The sequence below is a fragment of the Sander lucioperca genome, chromosome 8 (genome assembly GCF_008315115.2).
Source record: "Sander lucioperca isolate FBNREF2018 chromosome 8, SLUC_FBN_1.2, whole genome shotgun sequence".
Classification (NCBI taxonomy): Eukaryota; Metazoa; Chordata; class Actinopteri; order Perciformes; family Percidae; genus Sander; species Sander lucioperca.
Window position 1 is genome coordinate 42,421,348 of NC_050180.1, and position 22,500 is coordinate 42,443,847.

Genomic DNA, 22,500 nt, shown 5'->3' on the forward strand with positions numbered 1-22,500 from the left:
TGAAACATCTGGAAGAATACGAGTTGTGATGAAGGAATCTACAGACAGCAGCCAGAATGCAGCAACTTCAGGTACGGCAAAGGAAGGACAGTCACTGTTTACTTCATTAATGAGTTTACTGTGTTCATGGACTGAGGATGGGACGAGGATTCAGCAGAATCTCAACCAGGGGATTCAGGATTCGGCCGAAACCCCAAAAATCTGGATTCGGTGCATCCCTAGTTGTATTACATTACATTTATTTGCTTTAGACAAAAGCAACTTATATATTTCATGGTATTTCTTCCATTTTATTTCACAGTCTACATGATGAAGTATTTCTTGCACAGAAAGTGAATATTCCCCTTATATTCCTGCTTACATGCAGCCATAAAAATAGGCATTTTATAATGTTATATTCATAACAATCTGGATAATTTAAATTGTTAAATGCTGAAAAAGGCAACAAAAAAGGTGCCTTTTTCAGCACAAAAAACGTCAGAAAAGGTGACACAAAAAGGCGACAAAAAAGGCCCCGAAAAAGGCGCAGAAAATACTCAAAAAGGCGTAAAAAACTTTGTTAAAATTGGCGACTACAAAGAAGTCTAAAAAGGTGAGAAAATGCTGAAAAATGCAACAAAAAAACGTGCTTTTTTCAGCACAAAAACTTCAGGAAAAGGTGATAAAAAAGGCGATTAAAAAGGGCGCCGAAAACACACAAAAAGACATAAAAAAGACGGCAAAAAAGGCGGCAAAAAAAAAAAAAGTGCGTCAAAATTGTCGACTAAAAATATGTCTAAAAAGGCGACAAAACACTGAAAACGGCAAAAAAAAAGTGCGGAAAAGGTTGACTAACAGTTACAGCGGTAAAAGATACAAGCAGATAATTTGGCGGTGCTTACCCTCCACGCGGAGGTTGCCGGTGGTCTTGGAGTTGGCCACCTGGTAGGTGTACTCCCCGACGTCCTGCGGTCTGGTGATGGCGATGACAAGACGTCTGACGGCGCCCTTCACCTCGCTCATCACGTTCTCGTTGAAGTCCACGGGCTGGCCGTCCTTCAGCCACCTGCCCTCGGCGTTGGCGTTGGCGACTTCACACTCCAGCGCCGCAGTCTGAGACTCGGCCACCATGACGTCCTGCAGCGGCCGCGTGATGGCGCCACCTGGAGGCAGACAAGGGGACACTTTGGGTTAAACTCTGGGGCAACGAAGCAGCTCCACATCAACCCTAACGTCTGAAATATTTTCCATAACACTCTGGAGTCTCTGGAGTCCCTCTCTAGTTCCCTCTCTTGTTCCCTCTCTAGTTCCCTCTCTTGTTCCCTCTCTAGTTCCCTATCTAGTTCCCTCTCTTGTTCCCTCTCTAGTTCCCTCTCTAGTTCCCTCTCTTGTTCCCTCTCTAGTTCCCTCTCTTGTTCCCTCTCTAGTTTCCTCTCTTGTTCCCTCTCTAGTTCCCTCTCTTGTTCCCTCTCTAGTTCCCTCTCTTGTTCCCTCTCTAGTTCCCTATCTAGTTCCCTCTCTTGTTCCCTCTCTAGTTCCCTCTCTAGTTTCCTCTCTAGTTCCCTCTCTAGTTCCCTCTCTAGTTCCCTCTCTTGTTCCCTACCTAGGTCCCTCTCTGTTCCCTCTCTTGTTCCCTCTCTAGTTCCCTCTCTTGTTCCCTCTCTAGTTCCCTCTCTTGTTCCCTCTCTTGTTCCCTCTCTAGTTCCCTCTCTAGTTTCCTCTCTAGTTCCCTCTATAGTTCCCTCTCTTGTTCCCTCTCTAGTTCCCTCTATAGTTTCCTCTCTAGTTCCCTCTATAGTTCCCTCTCTTGTTCCCTCTCTAGTTCCCTCTCTTGTTCCCTCTCTAGTTCCCTCTATAGTTTCCTCTCTAGTTCCCTCTATAGTTCCCTCTATAGTTTCCTCTCTAGTTCCCTCTATAGTTTCCTCTCTTGTTTCCTCTCTAGTTCCTTCTCTTGTTCCCTCTATAGTTCCATCTCTAGTTCCCTCTCTAGTTCCTTCTCTTGTTACCTCTATAGTTTCCTCTCTAGTTCCCTCTATAGTTCCCTCTCTTGTTCCCTCTCTAGTTCCCTCTCTAGTTCCCTCTCTTGTTACCTCTCTAGTTCCTTCTCTTGTTCCCTCTATAGTTCCCTCTCTTGTTCCCTCTCCAGTTCCTTCTATAGTTCCCTCTCTTATATCCTCTCTTAGATCCTCCCTTGTTCCCTCTCTTATATCCGTCGTTCTAGAGAAAAGCGATTGTGTGAATGTGTTGGTAGAGACGTACCGGAGACGGTGAGCTTGGCGCTGGACGTCTGTTCCCCAGCGTGGAACGTGTACTGGCCGTCCACGTCCTTCATGGCGTCGATGACAGTCAGAGAGTGAGCCACGCCCTTGGACTCCATCTTGTATTTGGGTCCGGCTTTGAGCTGCTGGTTCTTGAAGGTCCAGACGGGGTCGATGCCGGGGTGAGACACTTCCACGTTAAAGGTAACGTTCTGGGACTCGGAGCAAACTTTGTCCTCCATGTGCTTCACGATGTGAACCTCTGTAGAGACAACAGCGGGGTTACAACATGGAGCTAAAAACAGGATCATGGGAAAAAAACTAGGCCTCCTTGTTCCCTCTCTAGTTTCCTCTCTTGTTCCCTCTCTAGTTTCCTCTCTAGTTCCCTCTCTAGTTCCCTCTCTAGGTCCCTCTCTTGTTCCCTCTCTAGTTCCCTCTCTAGTTCCCTCTCTGTTCCCTATCTAGGTCCCTCTCTGTTCCCTCTCTTGTTCTTTCTCTTGTTCCCTCACTTGTTCCCTCTCTAGTTCCCTCTCTAGTTCCCTCTCTTGTTCTTTCTCTTGTTCCCTCACTTGTTCACTCTAGTTCCCTCTCTTGTTCCCTCTCTTATATCCTCTCTAGTTCCCTCTCTAGTTTCCTCTCTTACATCCTCTCTAGTTCCCACTCTTGTTCCCTCTCTAGTTCCCTCTCTAGTTTCTTCTCTTACATCCTCTCTAGTTCCCTCTCTTATATCCTCTCTAGTTTCCTCCCTTGTTCCCTCTCTAGTTCCCTCTCTAGTTTCCTCTCTAATTCCCTCTCTTATATCCTCTCTTGTTTCCTCTCTAGTTCCCTCTCTAGTTCCCTCTCTTGTTCCCCTCTCTAGTTCCCCTCTCTAGTTCCCTCTAGTTCCCTTTCTAGTTCCCTTTCTAGTTCCCTCTCTTGTTCCCTCTCTTTTTCCCTCACTTGTTCCCTCTCTAGTTCCCTCTATAGTTCCCTCTCTAGTTCCCTCTCTTGTTCCCTCTTTAGTTCCCTTTCTAGTTCCCTCTCTTGTTCCCTCACTTGTTCCCTCTCTAGTTTCCTCCAGCGGGGTTACAACATGGAGCTAAAAACAGGATCATGGGAATAAAACTAGGGCTGGATTTGAATATTTGTACGATGGCTAGGTAGTAGATTTTCAATTTTGGGATTCAAAATGCCTACAGGCTGAAATTCCCTGTGGAGTTTTGTTGGGATTAAAGGAGAAATCCAGCCAATGTTTACCTGAATCTTGATCGCTAGATGTCTCTGAGTACTGTCGACCAAAATCGGTGCTAGCAAACTGGAGTTGCTGCAGCTAATGGCCAGAACTCCCAGTTAACTAGCATGCATAGCAATAGCAAGTTGTGGGGGCATGTTCTAAAGAGTGCCTTTGGGCCTCTTAACAGACACAAAATGTAATTAAAATGTCTGTGCAACATGTACAGGACCCTTACGTGACAACAAGATACGTTTTTAACTCAGACATTTTGAAGAAACCATTTAAATTCAAAGTTTGTATTGTCACCTACCTCTTCTTCCAGTGGGTTTGTTTCCTGCAACAACTGAATTCCCACGGGACTTCAGCGCGAGACTACAGCTAGCCTTCAGTAACGCTATTACTGTGCAAGCCACAGGCATCATTTGGACCGTTTCCATGTAGTCACTGATATGGTCATAACCACTACAGTGCTCAATTACCTATTCTTGAGGGGGAAATAAACTTCAAGTTTTCGTTGCGAAGTCCTGACCTCCGTGATTGACTCTTTTGGGCTTTCGATGAAGCGACCGATGGAAGAAGAGGTAGGTGACAGTACAAATATTTAATTTAAACGGTTTCTTCACAATATCTGAGTTGAAAATGCATCTTGTTGTCACGTAAGGGCCCTGTTCATGTTGCACAGACATTTTAATTGCATTAATGTCTGTTAAGAGGCCCAAAGGCACTCTTTAGAACATGCCCCCACAACTGGCATGTTAGCTAACTTGGAGCTCTGGCCATTAGCTGCAGCAACTCCAGTTTGCTAGCACCGATTTCTCCTTTAAGCCGCTTGCCGATAAGTACCGAAGCTTCGGAGCACAAAACATGGTATTGGGTACAGCCGTAGAATAAACCGTGTCTTACTTTGGACAGTGAGGCTGCAGCTGGTGTCCACCTTTCCGACCACCAGTTTGTAGCGTCCGGTATCAGAGGCGTAGGTCCTGGTGAAGACCAGTCGCTGCTTGGATCCCTTTGCAACCATCTGGATCCGGTCGCTGGGCAGCAGCAGTTTGTCGTTGAGGTACCATTTGACCGAGCTGATGTCCTGAGCGGAGATTTTGGCCTCCAGAACCGCCTTGGTGCCTTCGACCGAGGACACGTCCTTCAGCGGAACCACGATGTCGATCGCTGCAAAAGTTCAGAGAGTTTTAACCGGTTTACAGACGTACACATAACTTTCAGATCTAAAACCTATTATGAACACACCACAAACATGTCGAAAAAAGCTTTCAAAAGTGTAGAAAATGTAACAAAAAAAAAACAGGGGAAAAAAGGATAAAAAGAGGGAACTAGAGAGGGAACTAGAGAGGGAACAAGAGAGGGAACTAGAGAGGAAACAAGAGAGTGAACTAGAGAGGGAACAAGAGAGGGAACTAGAGAGGGAACAAGAGAGGGAACTAGAGAGGGAACTAGAGAGGAAACAAGAGAGGAAACTAGAGAGGGAACTAGAGAGGGAAAAAGAGAGGAAACTAGAGAGGGAACTAGAGAGGGAACAAGAGAGGGAACAAGAGAGGGAACAAGAGAGGGAACTAGAGAGGGAACTAGAGAGGAAACAAGAGAGGAAACTAGAGAGGGAACTAGAGAGGGAAAAAGAGAGGAAACTAGAGAGGGAACTAGAGAGGGAACAAGAGAGGGAACAAGAGAGGGAACAAGAGAGGGAACTAGAGAGTGAACTAGAGAGTGAACTAGAGAGGGAACTAGAGAGGGGAACAAGAGAGGGAACAAGAGAGGAAACTAGAGAGACAAAAAAAATACAAAAACAGCTTTGAAACAGTCAAAAAAGTATTTAAAATAAAAAGGGAAAAAACTAAGCGTAGTTTTGCGCCCCTAGATGTGACTCTTACTCTGAACGCTGAGTTTTCCCGAGGTGGAGATGTCCTGCGCGGGAACCACGAAGGCGTAGGAAGCGGCGTCTTCCCTGGTGACGTTCTCCAGCAGCAGTTTGTGAATCTGTTTGTCGATGACGATGTGGACGCGGTCCGAGGCCGAGACGGCAGCGCCGTTCTTCATCCAGGTTCCCTCCACGTTCTCCTGCGAGAAGCGGACCTCCAGCTGGGCGATATCGCCCTCGCACACTGTCAGGTCGGTTAGAGGCTGCATCAGGGTGACGGGGCGCACTGGAGGGACAGAAACACGTTCATTTGAATGTTTTTTTACTTTCAACCAAATTGTCCCAAAATAACTTGGATGTACGTATGTTGTAGGGAACCCAAACAGCAAAATTAATAAAAACTTCCAGTGAATATCGGAAACGCCGAAAAAGGCTGAAAAAGGCGCCGAAAAAGGCAGAAAAAAAATCGAGAAAAAAAACATCTGCTGAAAAAGGCGCAGAAAAAAACAACAAAAATGTCGGAAAAAGTGACAAAAAAGGCGCAGAAAACACTCAAAAAGGCATCGAAATTGGCGACAAAAAAGGCGTCAAAAAGGCGACAAAAAAGGCGACAAAAAAGCAGACAAAAAGGCGACAAAAAAGCAGACAAAAAGGCGATAAAAAAGGCGCAGAAAACACTCAAAAAGGCATAAAAATTGGCGACTAAAAAGACCTCTAAAAAGGCGCCAAAAAAAGCAACTAAAAACTTTAGAAAAGGTGACAAAAAGGTGACAAAAAGGTGCCGAAAACACTCAAAAAGTGCCAGAAAAGGTGCCAGAAAAGGTGCCAAAAAAGTTGCCAAAAAAGAGCCAAAAAAGGCACCGAAAACACTCAAAAAGGCGCCAAAATTGGCGACTTAAAATACCTCTAAGAAAACGCAGAAAACACTTAAAAAGGTACCAAAAAGGCATAAAAAAAGGTGCAAAAGTTGGTGACTAAAAAGGCGACTAAAAAGGCAACTAAAAAGGCGACTAAAAAGGCAACTAAAAAGGCAACTAAAAAGGCAACTAAAAAGGCGACTAAAAAGGTGACAAAACGCTGAATAAGGAAACCAAAAAGGTGCAGAAAAAGTTGCCTAACAGTTCCAGCGGTAGAATAACGTTGCTGAGTGTGTGAAGTTTCTTACGTTTCATCTTCAGCGAGGCGCTGGTCCTCAGATCTCCACATACGAAGCTATACTTCCCCTGGTCTTCCTTCCTCACGTCTTTGATGGACAGGGTGTGTCTTCCTCGGCGGGAGGACATGATGTATTTACTGCTGGGAGACAGCTCCTTGTCTCCGAAGAACCAGCTGCCCTCGGCGTCCTCGCGGGACAGCTCCACCTCAAACTCTCCGGCGTACGTCTCCGGCACCTCGATGTTCTCCAGAGGTTTCCTCAGCTCCAGGGCGGCGCCTGAACACACAAACATAATCAACAACTGGTATCGTCCCCGGGTTCAACAGGTTCTTCATTCTTTATCTTTTACCTACTTCTCTCTCCTCACTTTCCTCTCGTTTCCTCCTTGTTCCCTCTCTAGTTTCCTCTCTTGTTCCCTCTCTAGTTCCCTCTCTTATATCCTCTTTAGTTCCCTCTCTAGTTCCCTCTCTGGTTCCCTCTCTAGTTCCTTCTCTAGTTCCCTCTCTAGTTCCCTCTCGTTCCCTCTCTAGTTCCCTCTCTTATAATCTCTTTAGTTCCCTCTCTAGTTCCCTCTCTCGTTCCCTCTCTAGTTCCCTCTCTTATAATCTCTTTAGTTCCCTCTCTCTCTTATATCCTCTTTAGTTCCCTCTCTTATGTCCTCTTTAGTTCCCTCTCTTGTTCCCTCTCTAGTTTCCACTCTAGTTCCCTATCTAGTTCCCTCTCTAGTTCCCTCTCTTGTTCCCTCTCTAGTTCCCTCTCTAGTGCCCTCTTTTGTTTTATCTCTTGTTTTATTTCTAGTTTCCTCTCTTGTTTGATCTATTTCCTTTCTTTATTCATCTTTTGTTTATTTCATAATTTCGAGTCCAAAGTTAACAGTGTATAGGAAACTCTTTAGCTCATTATTTTGACTCTTTATCTCATTATTTTGACTCTTTAGCTCATTATTTTGACTCTTTAGCTCATTATTTTGACTCTTTATCTCATTATTTTGACTCTTTAGCTCATTATTTTGACTCTTTAGCTCATTATTTTGACATTATCTAATAGTTGTACAATCCCCGTAAATAAAACCCACAGCAAACGTCGGCTGTAACCTTTCTGGGTTTGTAAAGATTACCTTCTACGTGGAGCCTGGCGCTCGTCCTGATGCTCTCGTCATCTACAATCACACACGAGTATTCGGCAGCGTCCTTCATTTCAATGACCAGCACGGACAGGAAGTGGACCTTCCTGTCAGAGTGCATTCTGTATTTGTCTCCGGAGAAGATCTCCATGTTGTTCTTGAGCCATTTGACTTTGGTGAAAGGCTCGTTGGTTTCACACTCAAAGGTCACCATGGTGTCCTTCTCGTTGGCGCTCAAGTCCTCCAGATGTTGGGTGAAGGTCACCGCCGTCTTGCCTAAAAAACAGAAAACATCCGGTCAGACTTCGACATACGTTGGAACTCTGCACTCTTAGACATATCTCTTAGGCCTTGTTCCCTCTCTAGTTCCCTCACTTATATCCTCCTTGTTCCCTCTCCAGTTCCCTCTCTTGTTTCCTCTCTAGTTCCCTCTCTTCTTCCGTCTCTAGTTCCCTCTCTAGTTCCCTCTATTGTTCCTTCTCTAGCTCCCTCTATAGCTCCCTCTCTAGTTCCCTCTCTAGTTCCCTCTATTGTTCCTTCTCTAGCTCCCTCTCTAGTTCCCTCTCTAGTTCCCTCTCTTGTTTCCTCTCTAATTCCCTCTCTTGTTCCCTCTGTTTCCTCTCGTTTCCTCTCTAGTTTCCTCTCTAGTTCCCTCTATAGCTCCCTCTCTAGTTCCCTCTCTAGTTCCCTCTCTAGTTCCCTCTCTTGTTCCCTCTCTAGTTCCCTCTCTAGTTCCCTCTATTGTTCCTTCTCTTGCTCCCTCTATAGCTCCCTCTCTAGTTCCCTCTCTAGTTCCCTCTCTTGTTCTTTCTCTAGTTCCCTCTCTAGTTCCCTCTATTGTTCCTTCTCTAGCTCCCTCTCTAGCTCCCTCTCTAGTTCCCTCTCTAGTTCCCTCTCTTGTTTCCTCTCTAGTTCCCTCTCTTGTTCCCTCTGTTTCCTCTCTTGTTCCCTCTCTAGTTCCCTCAACACTACACTCTAGGGCTGGTTATCGTTCTCGATACTGATACCAATACGAGACTTCAATACCGGTTCCTAAACAATACTTTTGGCGTTCTTGGAGCCAATTCTATCTGTCTTGCATTTCAGCGGTAAGTAATTAAAATAACGACCTTTGAAAGCATCAAGTCAAGTGTTGAAAGAAATAAACCGGCAAATATATCAGAGATTTGTCGTAAAAAGTATTTACCTTGCACGAGCAGGAAGGCGTGGCTGGAGGCCTCCCCGGCAACGTTCACGGCTTTCACCATGATGCTGGCGGAGTCCTCTGCCGTCACGTCTCGGATCACCAGCTCGCACAAGTGGTCCTCTGGCCAGTACCAGTAGATACGCTCCGTCTTCTCCACCAGGACGCCGTTCTTGAACCACTGGCACTCGGGTTCCGGTCTGCCGACGACTCGCAGCTGGAAACGAACCTCATCCAGCGGGGCGACCGTCTTGCTCGTGATGCGTTGGAGGATCTTGGGTGCTTCCATGCTCGGGGAGAGCTGGACCCTCTCTGGTTTGATCGTGGGGATCGTGACTTTGCCTTGTTCCTCCATCTTCTTCCTCTCGGCTTCTTCTTTCTCTTTCAGGCGATGGAGCAGGTCGTCCTTCGTCTTCTTCAGCAGATCCTCGTAGGAGTCGTCCCTCTTGCGTGACTTGAACTCCACGGCAGAGATGGACTCGTAGAAACCTTCCTCCGTCCTGCGCTTGAACTTGCTCTTCAGTTCGTCCGACTCCTCCGAGGTTTTCTCGTGAACGACTCTCTGCGCCTTGCGCAGCCTCACGACTTCTCTGTCCTGTGCCGACTCGCTGGGTCGCTCCACCTTCACCACATCAAATCCGACTTTGCCAGGGTCGTGTGACGCCTCCGCGGCCTTCTGATCGGGAGCGCGACGCAGCACGGATCTAAAGTCTTCCTTCTGTTGGATCTCCACTTTCACCGTGTGCTCGGTTGTGCCGAGAGGATTGTCTGCAACCACCCTGACTTCTCCAGAGTCGTAGGACTTGACGTCGACGATCTCCAAGTAGTAAATGCCATCGTAGGTAAGTCTGTATCTCTTGCTTTTGCGGATCAGTTGTCCGTTGAGGTACCAGTTGACTTTGGGTGCAGGATAACCGGTCACCCTGCAGCGGAATCGTGCAATGCCGCCTTCAAGAACTCTGGCTGGTTCGGGAAGAAGCACAATCTCTGGTTTCATCTTCTCCATTTCTTCGTCACCGGTGACTCCGTAGGGTCCTCCCGTGTGCGCCATGCGTTCGATCTCGTCGATCCTGTGCGCTCCCCTCCTGCCTTCGGGTAGCTGCGTATCCTCGACGAGGCCCTTTTCGTCCTTGACGATGAGCGTTGCCGAGGTCTGGTCCACTCCGAACTTGTTGGTGGCTCTGCAGGTGATGACGCCGCTGTCTCTGGCGTAGGCGGCTTCGTAGTCGAGGCTGCAATAGCCGAATTCGTTGACCATGCGGAGCCGGTTGGCGGCTTCCAGGGGTTTGCCGTCATGCAGCCACTCCACGGCCATGTTGGGGTCGCCGATCGGAGTCAGTCTGCACTCGAAATGAGCCGGACCGAAGCGCTTCATTCGGATAGAAGTCAGCTTCTTCTTAAAGAGCGGTTTCTGCTGCTTCTCTTTGTCGAAAAGGTCGCCTTCCTCCCACTGCTCTTGGCCGTATCGCTGGTGAAGAGGCTCCAGCTCGGGCGCTGCGATGTCCTTGGTCTTGTACGTTCCTTTGGTGATGATGAGCTTCCTCTCGGCTTGTGGAGCGGCGAAGTCCACCTCTACGTTGACTCTGCAGCGAGTTGTGTCTCTGCCGGCCTTGTTGATGGCCGTAGCCGTATACCAGGCGCTGTCCGAGCCGGAAGAAGATACAATCTGGAATTTGGCCTCTCCTTTAGTCCCGTCAATCCTGAAATACATAATCGTTCGGATACATTGTTCAGCAAAAACTACTGTCTGTACAGCTTCAACTAACGATTATTTATTAAATAGTTGGATGCAAGGATGATGAAGAATGAATTAGGAAGGAGGGAAAAAGGGAAGCAAGGAAAGAAGACGTAGGAAAGGAAGTACGTAAAGGACGAAGGGAAGGAAAGAAAGGAAGGAGAGGAAGGAAGGATGAAAGAAAGGAGGATTCAGTTTACTGTCACAGAGGAGAGAAGAAACTAGAAAATATTCACATTTAACAAGCTGACATCACACAAGTTTACCTGTTTAATCATAAAAAATTACAAAATGATCAATGGATTATCAAAAAAGTTGGCGATTAATTTAATAGTTGACAACTAATCAATAAATCTTTGCAGCTCTACGGTACATATGTGTCAAAGGGTCCCTCTCTCGTTCCCTCTCTTGTTTTCTCTAGTTCCCTCTCTAGTTCCCTCTCTACTTTCCTCTCTACTTCCCTCTCTACTTCCCTATCTAGTTCCCTCTTTTGTTCCCTCTCTAGTTCCCTCTCTAGTTCCCTCTCTTGTTTTCTCTAGTTCCCTCTCTAGTTCCCTCTTTTGTTCCCTCTCTAGTTCCCTCTCTAGTTCCCTCTCTTGTTCCCTCTCTAGTTTCCTCTCTACTGCCCTCTCTAGTTCCCTCTCTTGTTCCCTCTCTACTGCCCTCTCTAGTTCCCTCTCTACTGCCCTCTCTAGTTCCCTCTCTTGTTCCCTCTCTAGTTCCCTCTCTAGTTCCCTCTCTTGTTCCCTATCCAGTTTAGAGTATAATACTTGACAACTAATCGATCAATCTTTGCAGCTCTACGGTACATATCTGTGTCAAAGGGTTAGACAATCTTTCGTGGACAAACTAAAGATTCATACTTGATATGTGGGTGTTTCTGTGGGGTAATGATGTCACTGTTCTTCAGCCAGACGATGTCGGGCAGCGGGTTTCCGATGGCTTTGACGGCCAATTCGACCAGAGTGCCCTGCTTCACGGTGATGTTCCTCAGCTTCTCGATAAACTGAGGTCGTGCCACGCTTTCTCGAGCTGTGTGATGGGGAAATACAATGCAGAACAAGACAGTGTTTAAAAATGTAATACACATTTTGAAGCCACAAGATTCTTGTTGCTGTATTAAGCAAGATGGCTCCGTTTGCAGCCACAACACAGGCGATACACCGTCAGTTTGCGTCCACTAAAAGTTCTGTTGTTGCTGCTGACAGACTCAGATTATTATTCTAAGTGTCTGACAACATTATGAAAGGATCCCTACAGAGATAGACCTTTTAGTTAAAGAGTAAGATCCTTTTAGTTTAACATGAAACAGCCATCGAATCGCCATCACCAAACTACACCAGACTCCATGTAAATAATCAGTACTTTTAGCGTGTATAGAGCCAGCATATTTCCACATGTAAATGGGTGAATTAAGGGTTAATTTCAACCAAACCAGAGTGGTGATTGTTGGAACAGTGGAAAGATGAACCAAGACGGCTTTTGGTAGTTTTATTTAGTTTCTGTCCACTTTGAATGAAGTGTGTTTACGATGCTAAAAGTAGTGATTATTTACATGGAGTCTGGTGGGTTTGGTGATGGTGATTTCAGGGCTGTTTGATGTTAAACTAAAAGGATCTTACTCTTTAACTAAAAGGTCTATCTCTGTAGGGATCCATCCCATAATGTTGTCAGACACTTAGAATAATCTGAGTCTGTCAGTGGCAACAACAGAACTTTTAGTGGACGCTAACTGATGCTGAACATTAGTCCTGTAGGGTTACATTACAGCTTGTTTCTTCTTTAACAATGGACCAGTTTTAAAGACTGTTGTTGCATCAGTCACTGCAGACGCAAAACATAGGTTAGGTAGGGTCCAGGTTAAAGTTTAAGCTGTGTCTGACAGACTTACCGTCAACAGTAAGAGTTACAGAGACAGAAGTCCGTCCAGCTCTGTTCTGTGCGATGACCGTCCACTCTCCAGAGTCTTGTGGCATGGCCGGGACGATGATAAGGGACTGGGTACCGTCCTCTTTAACCACTATCTTGTGTGTGTAGTCATTGGTCACTTGTTGTCCTGAGAAAACCAAGGAGAAAATGGTTTTAATGTGGCAGAAGCAACAGATAAAGATGCATGTTTGGAGTTAGCTGAAAGTTGTTCGTCTCACCGTTGTGGAACCAGTATGTGTCGGGCATCGGTCTGCCCACAACCTTTAAATCGAATCTGGCAGTTTGCCCCTCGGAGCATTTAATAGAGGAAGGTTTCAGGACAAACACAGGCTTGTAGAGTCTCTCCAGCTGAGCCTCGTCTGTGTCATCGAGCCGACGGGACGGAGAGCGTCCGGGCGAACGGCTGGAAGAACGTCCAGGTGAGCGGCTCAGAGAGCGAGGAGACGTAGATCTGGGAACGGAGCAGAGGCATCAACATACAGCAGTGGTGCTCAAGCTTTTTTCAATAATCTACCCCTCCTTTGAACAGCCATTAAGCCATGTACCCCGTGACCAGCGATAGATTTACCAAACAACAGCCATGTAACTAGGGCTGAACGATTTTTGAAAATAATCTAATTGCAATTTTTTTCCCAAATATTGCGATTGCGATTCGAATATTTTTTTAAGCTCTTTGTCTTCTGTATTATTCAAGAAAGAATAATAATATAATAATTTATAGTATGAACACACAATTACACACTAGACAGTTAAAAAAGTAAAAATATAGTATATAGTATATATCTATATACACACACACACACACACCCCAGTGTATTTTTTTACAGTGCACAGAGATGATCTACCTCCAGCCCCTCCCCCTCGTGAAGTTGCGTGCTGCCGAGTTCAGAGAGGCTATCGTTACGTTAGCATGTTGCTGGTGTTCTTGCCGTGGGATTAACTGTACTAATAAAACTGTTGAAACACCGCGGCCACGCTGCTGTGAAAGCTCCCCGAACGTCATTTATCAGAGTCTGGTTGTTACCTCTCTCAGTGGCAGCTCCTCCACTCATATCTTTATAACGGAGCTAACCGCTAACCGGAGCTAACCGCTAACCGGAGCTAACCGCTAATCCGCGCTAATAGTTGCTAACCGAGCCTTGAGTTCTGCGTGCCTGTATCCATTAACTGCATGTATGGACTCAAGACGGAATAAAACCCTTCATTTTATTAATATGGCTGTAAAAGTTTTAAACTACAACTCAGTTGTTTGAATGACAGAAATCAGCTCCAGGTACGACGTAGCGTTAGCATGCTAGTTGATGGTTTCTCTGCGGAGTGCAGACTGATTTGCTCTCGCGAGTCATGTGATCAAATCGCAGCCTTTGCGATTAGGAAATCGCATTTTAACATATCGCGATATTATCGCAAATGCAATTAATCGTTCAGCCCTACATGTAACTGATAAACGTTTAAATGATGATGAGAAAAGGAGACAAAAAATTTGAAAAACATGGTAGAAAGAAGGAAGGAAAGCAAGAATAGGTCGAAAATAGTAATAAAGATAGGGATGTCCAGATCCGATCACGTGATCGGTAATCGGGCCCGATCACGTGGTTTCAGACTCGATCAGAATCAGACGTTACCTCCCGATCAGGACTCAGATATATATGTATATATATTCTCATTATTTTTTAACACATCTATAGTTATGCGGTGGCCCAGAGTTAGACCCTTTTGACTCCACACAGAAACAGCAACGCGTGCGGCATGACATCACTTTGTTGCAGAGACGCTATTGGTTAAATGCCGGCAAAGTAGAACACGGAAGCAGCTTGAAGCGGAGAGCGCGAGTATGTCTGCGGTCTGGAGGTATTATAAAGTTGATGACAACAACATTGCCGTAGCAAACTGTGAGATATGTAACAGAAGGGCTCTGTTTGTTAACAGAGTTGTTGAATGTTAAAATAAGGTGAATTAAATAAAAAATATAATAAGGAACATCCTGGATCTGTTTAATCGCTCTACTTTATTCTTTTTTATATATTATAGAAGTATCGGATCGGTAGATACTCAAAATCAAATCATCCCCCTGCAGTCCTCCAGAGTACCCCTAGGGGGACACGTAGCCCCTGCAGTCCTCCAGAGTACCCCTAGGGGGACACGTACCCCCTGCAGTCCTCCAGAGTACCGCTAGGGGGACACGTACCCCCTGCAGTCCTCTAAAGTACCCCTAGGGGGACACGTACCCCCTGCAGTCCTCTAGAGTACCCCTAGGGGGACACGTACCCCCAGTAGAGGATACTATTTTCAAACCATTTCAATGTGTTGGCGCTGACTGACTGGTAAAGTACCGGCGGAGTCTCTCACCTGATCCTCTGCATGGCTGGCTGCGGTGTGTATCTCTGAGGCGTCACGGCTCCGGACGGCTCGACGTAGAGCTTCCCAGAGCTGACAGCGTTTCCCTTCATGTTGGAGGCGAAGGCTGTGTACACGCCCTCGTCCTCCGGCAGAACCACGGGCACACGCAGGCTGGCTCGTCCATCCTGGAGAACCTCCATCTGGTAACGGCCGCCAGGCCTGATGCGCTGGCCGTCTTTGTACCAAGCAATCTGGCAGAAGACAGAGGATCATTCTCATTATCCACCAATATAACTTCTTAATATATCAGATTAATATTCAAAGTGTCTGACAACATTATTGGAAAGGATTTCTAAGGAGGTTGACCTTTCTGTTGAAGAGTAAGATCCTTTTTTTAATCAAAAAAGCATCCGCAAAATTGCGTTTGCTAAATCCACCAGACTCCATGTAAATAAACAGCAATTTTAGCATTATAAAATACACTTAATTCAAAGTGGACAGAAAGTAAATAAAGCTATGAAAAGACGTTTTGGGTCATCTTTCCACTTTTCCAACCATTACAACTCTAGTTTTGGGTGAAATAAACACATAGTTTACTGATTTACATGTGGAAATATGTTGGCTCTATACACGCTAGAAGTGTTGTTTTTCTCAATGGAGTCTGGTGGGTTAGGGTTAGTGACTTCAGAGCTGTTTCTGGTTGAACAGAAAGGTCTTAAAGAGGTTTTTTTAAAGGTCTATCTCTGTAGGGATCCTTTCCTTAATGTTGTCAGACACTTAGAATAATAATCTGACCTGTTAGCAGCAAAAACAGAACTTTTAGTGCAGTGGTTCTCAGACTTTTTTCAACAATGTACCCCTTTTGAATAGTTTCTTTAAGCCAAGTACCCCCCTGACCAGTGCTAAATATTTTTTATTTACTAAACAACAGCCTTGTACCTGAAAAAACATTGAAATGCTGATGAGAAAAGGAGACAAATTGTAAAAAAGACAAAACCTTGGAAAAAGATGGAAGAAAGAAGGGAGGAAGGAAGGCAAGAATAGGTTGAAATTGTATCAAAAACTTCAAAAATATGACATAACTTCGAAAAAAGCGAGAAACTTGTAAAAAGCAGAAGGATGGAAGGCAAGAATAGGTCCAAAGAAGGAGACACAAATGTCACATTTTTGGTAGGAAAAAAAAAATAAGTACATAAAGAGGAACAATGTTCTGGACAACAGCCTCGTAACTATTAAACATTTTGTTAAATATCTCACGTACCTTACTATATTTACTATATTTACTATATTTTTACATTTTTACATATTTTGGTGAGGTTTTGGACTCAGTACCTTCGGCAGAGGATGTCCAGCCATCCTGCAGTGGAAAGTGACGGCCATGCCGTCCATGATTCTGTAGTTTTTGACGGGCGTGTCGAAGGCGGGCTGCAGTGCCTCTTCCTCCGCGACCGTCACCATCAGCTCGCCGTCCTCCGTCACCAACTCGCTGTAGCTGATTCTTAGGATACGCAGCTCAATCTCCTGGATGATCCGCTCCTCAAAGGCTGAAATCAGAAACTCCTGCAAAACAACGTTCGTAATGGTCAACACTTGATTGAAAAGGGAAGGAAGGAAAGAAGGAAGGAAGGAAGGAAGGAAGGACGGACGGAAGGAAGGAGGAAGGAAGGAAGGAGGGAAGAAGGGAGGGAGGAAGGAAGGAAGGAAATAAGGAAGGAAGTTAGGAAGGAAGGAAAGAAGGAAGGAAGAAATGAAGTACGGAGGGAAGGATTGTAAAGGGAAGGAAGGAAGTACGTAGGGAAGGAAGGAAGGAAGGAAGAAAGGAAGGAAGGAAGGAAGGAAGGAAGGATGGAAGGAAGGAAGGATGGAAGGAAGGAAGGAAGGAAGGAAGGAAGGAAGGAAGGAAGGAAGGAAGGAAGGATGGAAGGAAGGAAGGATGGAAGGAAGAAGAAAGGAAGGAAGGAAGAAGGAAGGAAGGAAGGATGGAAGGAAGGAGGAAGGAAGGAAGGAAGGAAGGAAGGACGGTCGGAAGGAAGGAGGAAGGAAGGAAAGAGGGAAGAAGGGAGGGAGGAAGGAAGAAAGGAAGGAAGGAGGAAGGGAGGAAGGAAGGAAGGAAGGAAGGAAGGAAGGAAGAAGGAAGGAAGGAAGAAAGGGAGGGAGGAAGGGAGGAAGGAAGGAGGGAGGGAGGAAGGGAGGAAGGGAGGAAGGAAGGAGGAAGGAAGGAAGGAGGAAGGAAGGAAGGAAGGAGGAAGGAAGGAAGGAGGAAGGAAGGAAGGAAGGAAGGAAGGAAGGAAGGAAGGAAGGAAGGAGGGAGGAAGGGAGGAAGGGAGGAAGAAAGGAAGGAACTAACTATTTCTAGGGGTGTCACGATTCAAATTGACTTTGATTTGAACGTTTATTGGGGGACGGCAATGCTGCAATACGACGCGATGGCAGAAGGTCACAACCACAGTTTGAGTTTCTCTGAGTTTACGAGTTGCACATGAATGCACCATGGTCTTGTTGGAGCCCACAGGCTTTACCTCATTTGTTTGTTTCCATAACTCAATCACTGGGAAGGCTAAATGTTGCCACATGGTGACTTCAGGGAAGTAGGATTTTCCAGTACTGTTGCTTCTCTGTCTCTCCGACTCCGGCAGTAGCCATGGTGTCAGGAAAAGAGCCGCTGTAGGATACTGCTAAGCTACAGCTACGCTACAGCTACGCTAGCATTACCCTTGCTGTGTCTAAAATTGCGTACTTCTGTACTTCCACTTCTATTTTGAGTATGGCCAAACGCAGCACTACAATGGTCCCGACCCAGAGTGTTAAAAAGTGATTCCAATGGTCCTGACCCAGAGTGTTAAAAAGTGATTCCAATGGTCCCGACCCAGAGTGTTAAAAAGTGATTCCAATGGTCCTGACCCAGAGTGTTAAAAAGTGATTCCAATGGTCCCGACCCAGAGTGTTAAAAAGTGATTCCAATGGCCCCGACCCAGAGCTTCAAAAGTGTCAAAAAGTGGCTCCAATGGTCCCGACCCAGTGTTAAAAAGTGATTCCAATGGTCCCGACCCAGAGTGTTAAAAAGTGATTCCAATGGCCCCGACCCAGAGCTTCAAAAGTGTCAAAAAGTGGCTCCAATGGTCCCGACCCAGTGTTAAAAAGTGATTCCAATGGTCCCGACCCAGAGTGTTAAAAAGTGATTCCAATGGTCCTGACCCAGAGTGTTAAAAAGTGATTCCAATGGTCCCGACCCAGAGTGTTAAAAAGTGATTCCAATGGCCCCGACCCAGAGCTTCAAAAGTGTCAAAAAGTGGCTCCAATGGTCCCGACCCAGTGTTAAAAAGTGATTCCAATGGCCCTGACCCAGAGTGTTAAAAAGTGATTCCAATGGTCCCGACCCAGAGCTTCAAAAGTGTCAAAAAGTGATTCCAATGGCCCCGACCCAGAGTGTTAAAAAGTGATTCCAATGGCCCCGACCCAGAGTGTTAAAAAGTGATTCCAATGGTCCCGACCCAGAGCTTCAAAAGTGTCAAAAAGTTGATGTGTAACTGTGCTAATGTCTTGCTGCTTCCTTTAGCTCAGCATGGCTTACTGAGACTTACAGAAATGTTAATTAATGTGTGTTGTCCTTTCTAAAATAAAGAATAAGAATAAGAATAAGTAGGCGGGTGAAGAGAGAAAACAATACTGGAGAATCGCTGAATCCTGCTTCTGATTTTGATAGAAGAAATGAACACCTTACTGTATTTCCTGTATTTATATAAAGTGGTACTACTGCAGTAAGTGTTATAACATAGGTGTATAAAGTGGTACTACTGCAGTAAGTGTTATAACATAGGTGTATAAAGTGGTACTACTGCAGTAAGTGTTATAACATAGGTGTATAAAGTGGTACTACTGCAGTAAGTGTTATAGCATAGGTGTATAAAGTGGTACTACTGCAGTAAGTGTTATAACATAGGTGTATAAAGTGGTACTACTGCAGTAAGTGTTATAACATAGGTGTATAAAGTGGTACTACTGCAGTAAGAGGTTAGTGCACATTAAAGGGGTGATTGAGTGATTATATAGGGTATTTTACACTGTTCCTTAAGGTCTGAAATCAAATTCGTTGACACCCCTACTTCTCTGGATGTTTAGAGAGAAAAGTACCGTTTCTGAGACATAGCTCATGGGGGTGGTGGTTCTCCTCTGTTCCTGCTCGTACTGAGTCACGACCACAGAGGGCTCCTGGACCACCGTCGTAGTCACTTCGGTTTTATACGTCACGTCATGTTGCTTCATATAGGCGTCATACGCCTCTGTAAACACACACAGAAACACGGTGAGAACAACGCTTTCACATAACATACAACTGTACAACAATTCACAGCTGTGTGTGAGATAACGCGCTCATTACCTCACGCATTATGATGTCGCACTATTATGCAACTTGCACTCTGGTTATTTCATATTTAATATTATATAGATTTTATTTGTTATACATATGAGGGGTTCTCAAACTTTTTTCAATAATGTTCCCATTTGAATTGTACCCCCTGACCAGCGATAGATTTACCAAACTACAGCCACGTAACTCAAAAACATTTAAATGCTGATGAAAAAGGCAACAAAAACTTCTTTTTTTAAATGTAAAAACTTGGCAAAAATGTCGGTAGAAAGAAGGAAGTAAGGCAAGAACAGGTGGAAAATAGTATCAAAAACTTAGAAAACAGAGACAAAAACCAACAAACTTGGAGAAAAAAAGAAGACAGTGGATAAAAGGAAGGGAGGAAGGAAGGATGGAAGGAAGGAAGGAAGGAAGGAAGGAAGGAAGGAAGGACTAAGGAAGGAAGGAAGGAAGGAAGGAAGGACTAAGGAAGGAAGGAAGGAAGGAAGGATGGAAGGAAGGAAGGAAGGAAGGAAGGACAAAAACCAACAAACTTGGAGAAAAAAAGAAGACAGTAGATAAAAGGAAGGGAGGAAGGAAGGATGGAAGGAAGGAAGGAAGGACTAAGGAAGGAAGGAAGGAAGGAAGGACTAAGGAAGGAAGGAAGGAAGGAAGGACTAAGGAAGGAAGGAAGGATGGAAGGAAGGAAGGAAGGAAGGAAGGAAGGAAGGACTAAGGAAGGAAGGAAGGAAGGACTAAGGAAGGAAGGAAGGAAGGAAGGAAGGACTAAGGAAGGAAGGAAGGAAGGACTAAGGAAGGAGGGAAGGAAGGACTAAGGAAGGAAGGAAGGAAGGAAGGAAGGACTAAGGAAGGAAGGAAGGAAGGAAGGAAGGAAGGACTAAGGAAGGACTAAGGAAGGAAGGAAGGAAGGAAGGATGGAAGGAGGGAAGGAAGGATGGAAGGAAGGACTAAGGAACGAAGGATGGAAGGAAGGACTAAGGAAGGAAGGAAGGAAGGATGGAAGGAAGGAAGGACTAAGGAAGGAAGGAAGGAAGGAAGGATGGAAGGAAGGACTAAGGAAGGAAGGAAGGAAGGACTAAGGAAGGACTAAGGAAGGAAGGAAGGAAGGAAGGAGGGAAGGAAGGATGGAAGGAAGGACTAAGGAACGAAGGATGGAAGGAAGGACTAAGGAAGGAAGGAAGGAAGGATGGAAGGAAGGAAGGACTAAGGAAGGAAGGAAGGAAGGAAGGATGGAAGGATGGAAGGAAGGACTAAGGAAGGAAGGAAGGAAGGAAGGACGGACTAAGGAAGGAAAGAAGGATGGAAGGCAGGACTAAGGAAGGAAGGAAGGAAGGAAAGAAGGACTAAGGAAGGAAGGAAGGAAGGAAGGAAGGATGGAAGGAAGGAAGGAAGGACTAAGGGAGGAAGGAAGGAAGGAAGGATGGAAGGAAGGATGAAACTATCCAACAATATAACGGCCTACAAGTCCAGCTGAAATGCACCTTAACTTGTACCAGAGTATTTCTACAGTGTGGTATTAGTAGTTTTACTGCAGTAGAGGATCTGAGTACTTCCCCCAGCGCTGTAGTAAACAGAAGATGAGCGTACCTTCGTCCAGCAGGCCGGCCGAGGCCGAGGCTTCTCCGTGGGGGTTCTTCACAAAGATGGAGTATTCTCCAGCGTCGTCAGCGAAGGTCATGGAGATCTCCAGCCTGCAGGCTCCGGTCTCCTTCTTGTAGGTCACTTTGTATCTGACGGCGAAACACACACAAGCTTAAAGTAGCAGAAAATGGAAATGCTCAAGAAAAGTACCAACAAGTACCTTCGATGTGAACTTAAAGGTTTAGTTATGACCACAGTCCTGATTGTGTAGGAGGGCTACTCAGTCCCTCCAGAAAAACGTGATTATGCGATTTCATAATTCAACGCATAATCAGCCGAAGTCTGCATATTTATGCGGGGGTGGCCGCATTTTTTCAAATACGCCGCACTTTCGCCGCATAAATTGTAGATTTCTGCGCAAAATATGCAGGGCTTGTATGATTTCATAATCCCCGCATTGTCGTTGCAAAAAAGTCACACATATATCTTAGCAGAAAGTTGAAAAATGTTGCATTTACTTCACACAAGAGCAGCCATTTTCCCCTGTTGCCATGGGAACGTTATGAAGTGACGTAATTACGCGACGTGAACATCATCGAAAAGCTGCAAACCCCGCGATGAACCCACGATGAAACAGCAGTTTTTGCAAGTTCCCGCAATTTCATTGTATAAAATTGCATAAATATCCCGCATATTCCATCGCATTTTTTAAGAAAACGTGACGCATAATCAAGGATTTTAGCCCAAAACAATCACAAAAAAACTCCACATTTTTCTGGAAGGACTGGCTAATATAGCGTTTAAGACAGTCAGGTGTACATTAGGGATGGTACGGTTCGGTTCGTATCACGGCTTTAGGGTCACGGTTTTCGGTTCTGTACGGTTCTTGTTATTTTTTCTTTTAATCTTTAACACTCCAGAAATATACGTCAGCATATGATATATAGCTAAAATTAGCATATTGAATGCATGTTGCACAATACATGCACACAGTGGCAGTTCTATCTGTTGTTTGATGTCCGCTGTCATCATAGGTAACATGAAATCTAAAATGTTCCCACACACCAGACTATATACGACGCTGGAGCATCTTCCAACTCTACAGTCTTCCTCATCTCTCCCACCTAACATCTCTACAGCCTTCCTCATCTCTCCCACCTGACATCTCTACAGTCTTCCTCATCTCTCCACCTGACATCTCTACAGTCTTCCTCATCTCACCACCTGACATCTCTACAGTCTTCCTCATCTCTCCACCTGACATCTCTACAGTCTTCCTCATCTCTCCACCTGACATCTCTGCAGTCTTCCTCATCTCTCCACCTGACATCTCTGCAGTCTTCCTCATCTCACCACCTGACATCTCTACAGTCTTCCTCATCTCTCCACCTGACATCTCTGCAGTCTTCCTCATCTCACCACCTGACATCTCTACAGTCTTCCTCATCTCTCCACCTGACATCTCTACAGTCTTCCTCATCTCTCCACCTGACATCTCTGCAGTCTTCCTCATCTCTCCACCTGACATCTCTACAGTCTTCCTCATCTCTCTTTATACCTGACATCTCTACAGCCTTCCTCATCTCTCCACCTGACATCTCTACAGCCTTCCTCATCTCTCCACCTGACATCTCTACAGCCTTCCTCATCTCTCCACCTGACATCTCTACAGCCTTCCTCATCTCTCCACCTGACATCTCTACAGTCTTCCTCATCTCTCCACCTGACATCTCTACAGTCTTCCTCATCTCTCTTTATACCTGA

At 45.4% G+C, this 22,500-nt stretch overlaps 1 protein-coding gene across 1 annotated transcript in view; it reads right to left on the reverse strand.

Moving 5' to 3' along the window:
* ttn.2 (titin, tandem duplicate 2) overlaps positions 1-22,500 on the reverse strand; it is a 363,393-nt gene that overhangs the window by 313,334 nt on the left and 27,559 nt on the right. Inside the window, exons 15-28 of the mRNA XM_036004140.1 lie at positions 20,743-20,885; positions 18,918-19,066; positions 16,119-16,346; positions 14,796-15,037; positions 12,665-12,897; positions 12,409-12,573; positions 11,381-11,549; positions 8,786-10,482; positions 7,594-7,875; positions 6,486-6,752; positions 5,334-5,606; positions 4,354-4,617; positions 2,239-2,499; positions 882-1,142 (exon numbers count right to left, since the gene is read on the reverse strand). Of these exons, the coding sequence (XP_035860033.1) occupies positions 882-1,142; positions 2,239-2,499; positions 4,354-4,617; positions 5,334-5,606; positions 6,486-6,752; positions 7,594-7,875; positions 8,786-10,482; positions 11,381-11,549; positions 12,409-12,573; positions 12,665-12,897; positions 14,796-15,037; positions 16,119-16,346; positions 18,918-19,066; positions 20,743-20,885 (4,634 nt within the window). The remainder of the gene's footprint in view (positions 1-881; positions 1,143-2,238; positions 2,500-4,353; positions 4,618-5,333; positions 5,607-6,485; positions 6,753-7,593; positions 7,876-8,785; positions 10,483-11,380; positions 11,550-12,408; positions 12,574-12,664; positions 12,898-14,795; positions 15,038-16,118; positions 16,347-18,917; positions 19,067-20,742; positions 20,886-22,500) is intronic.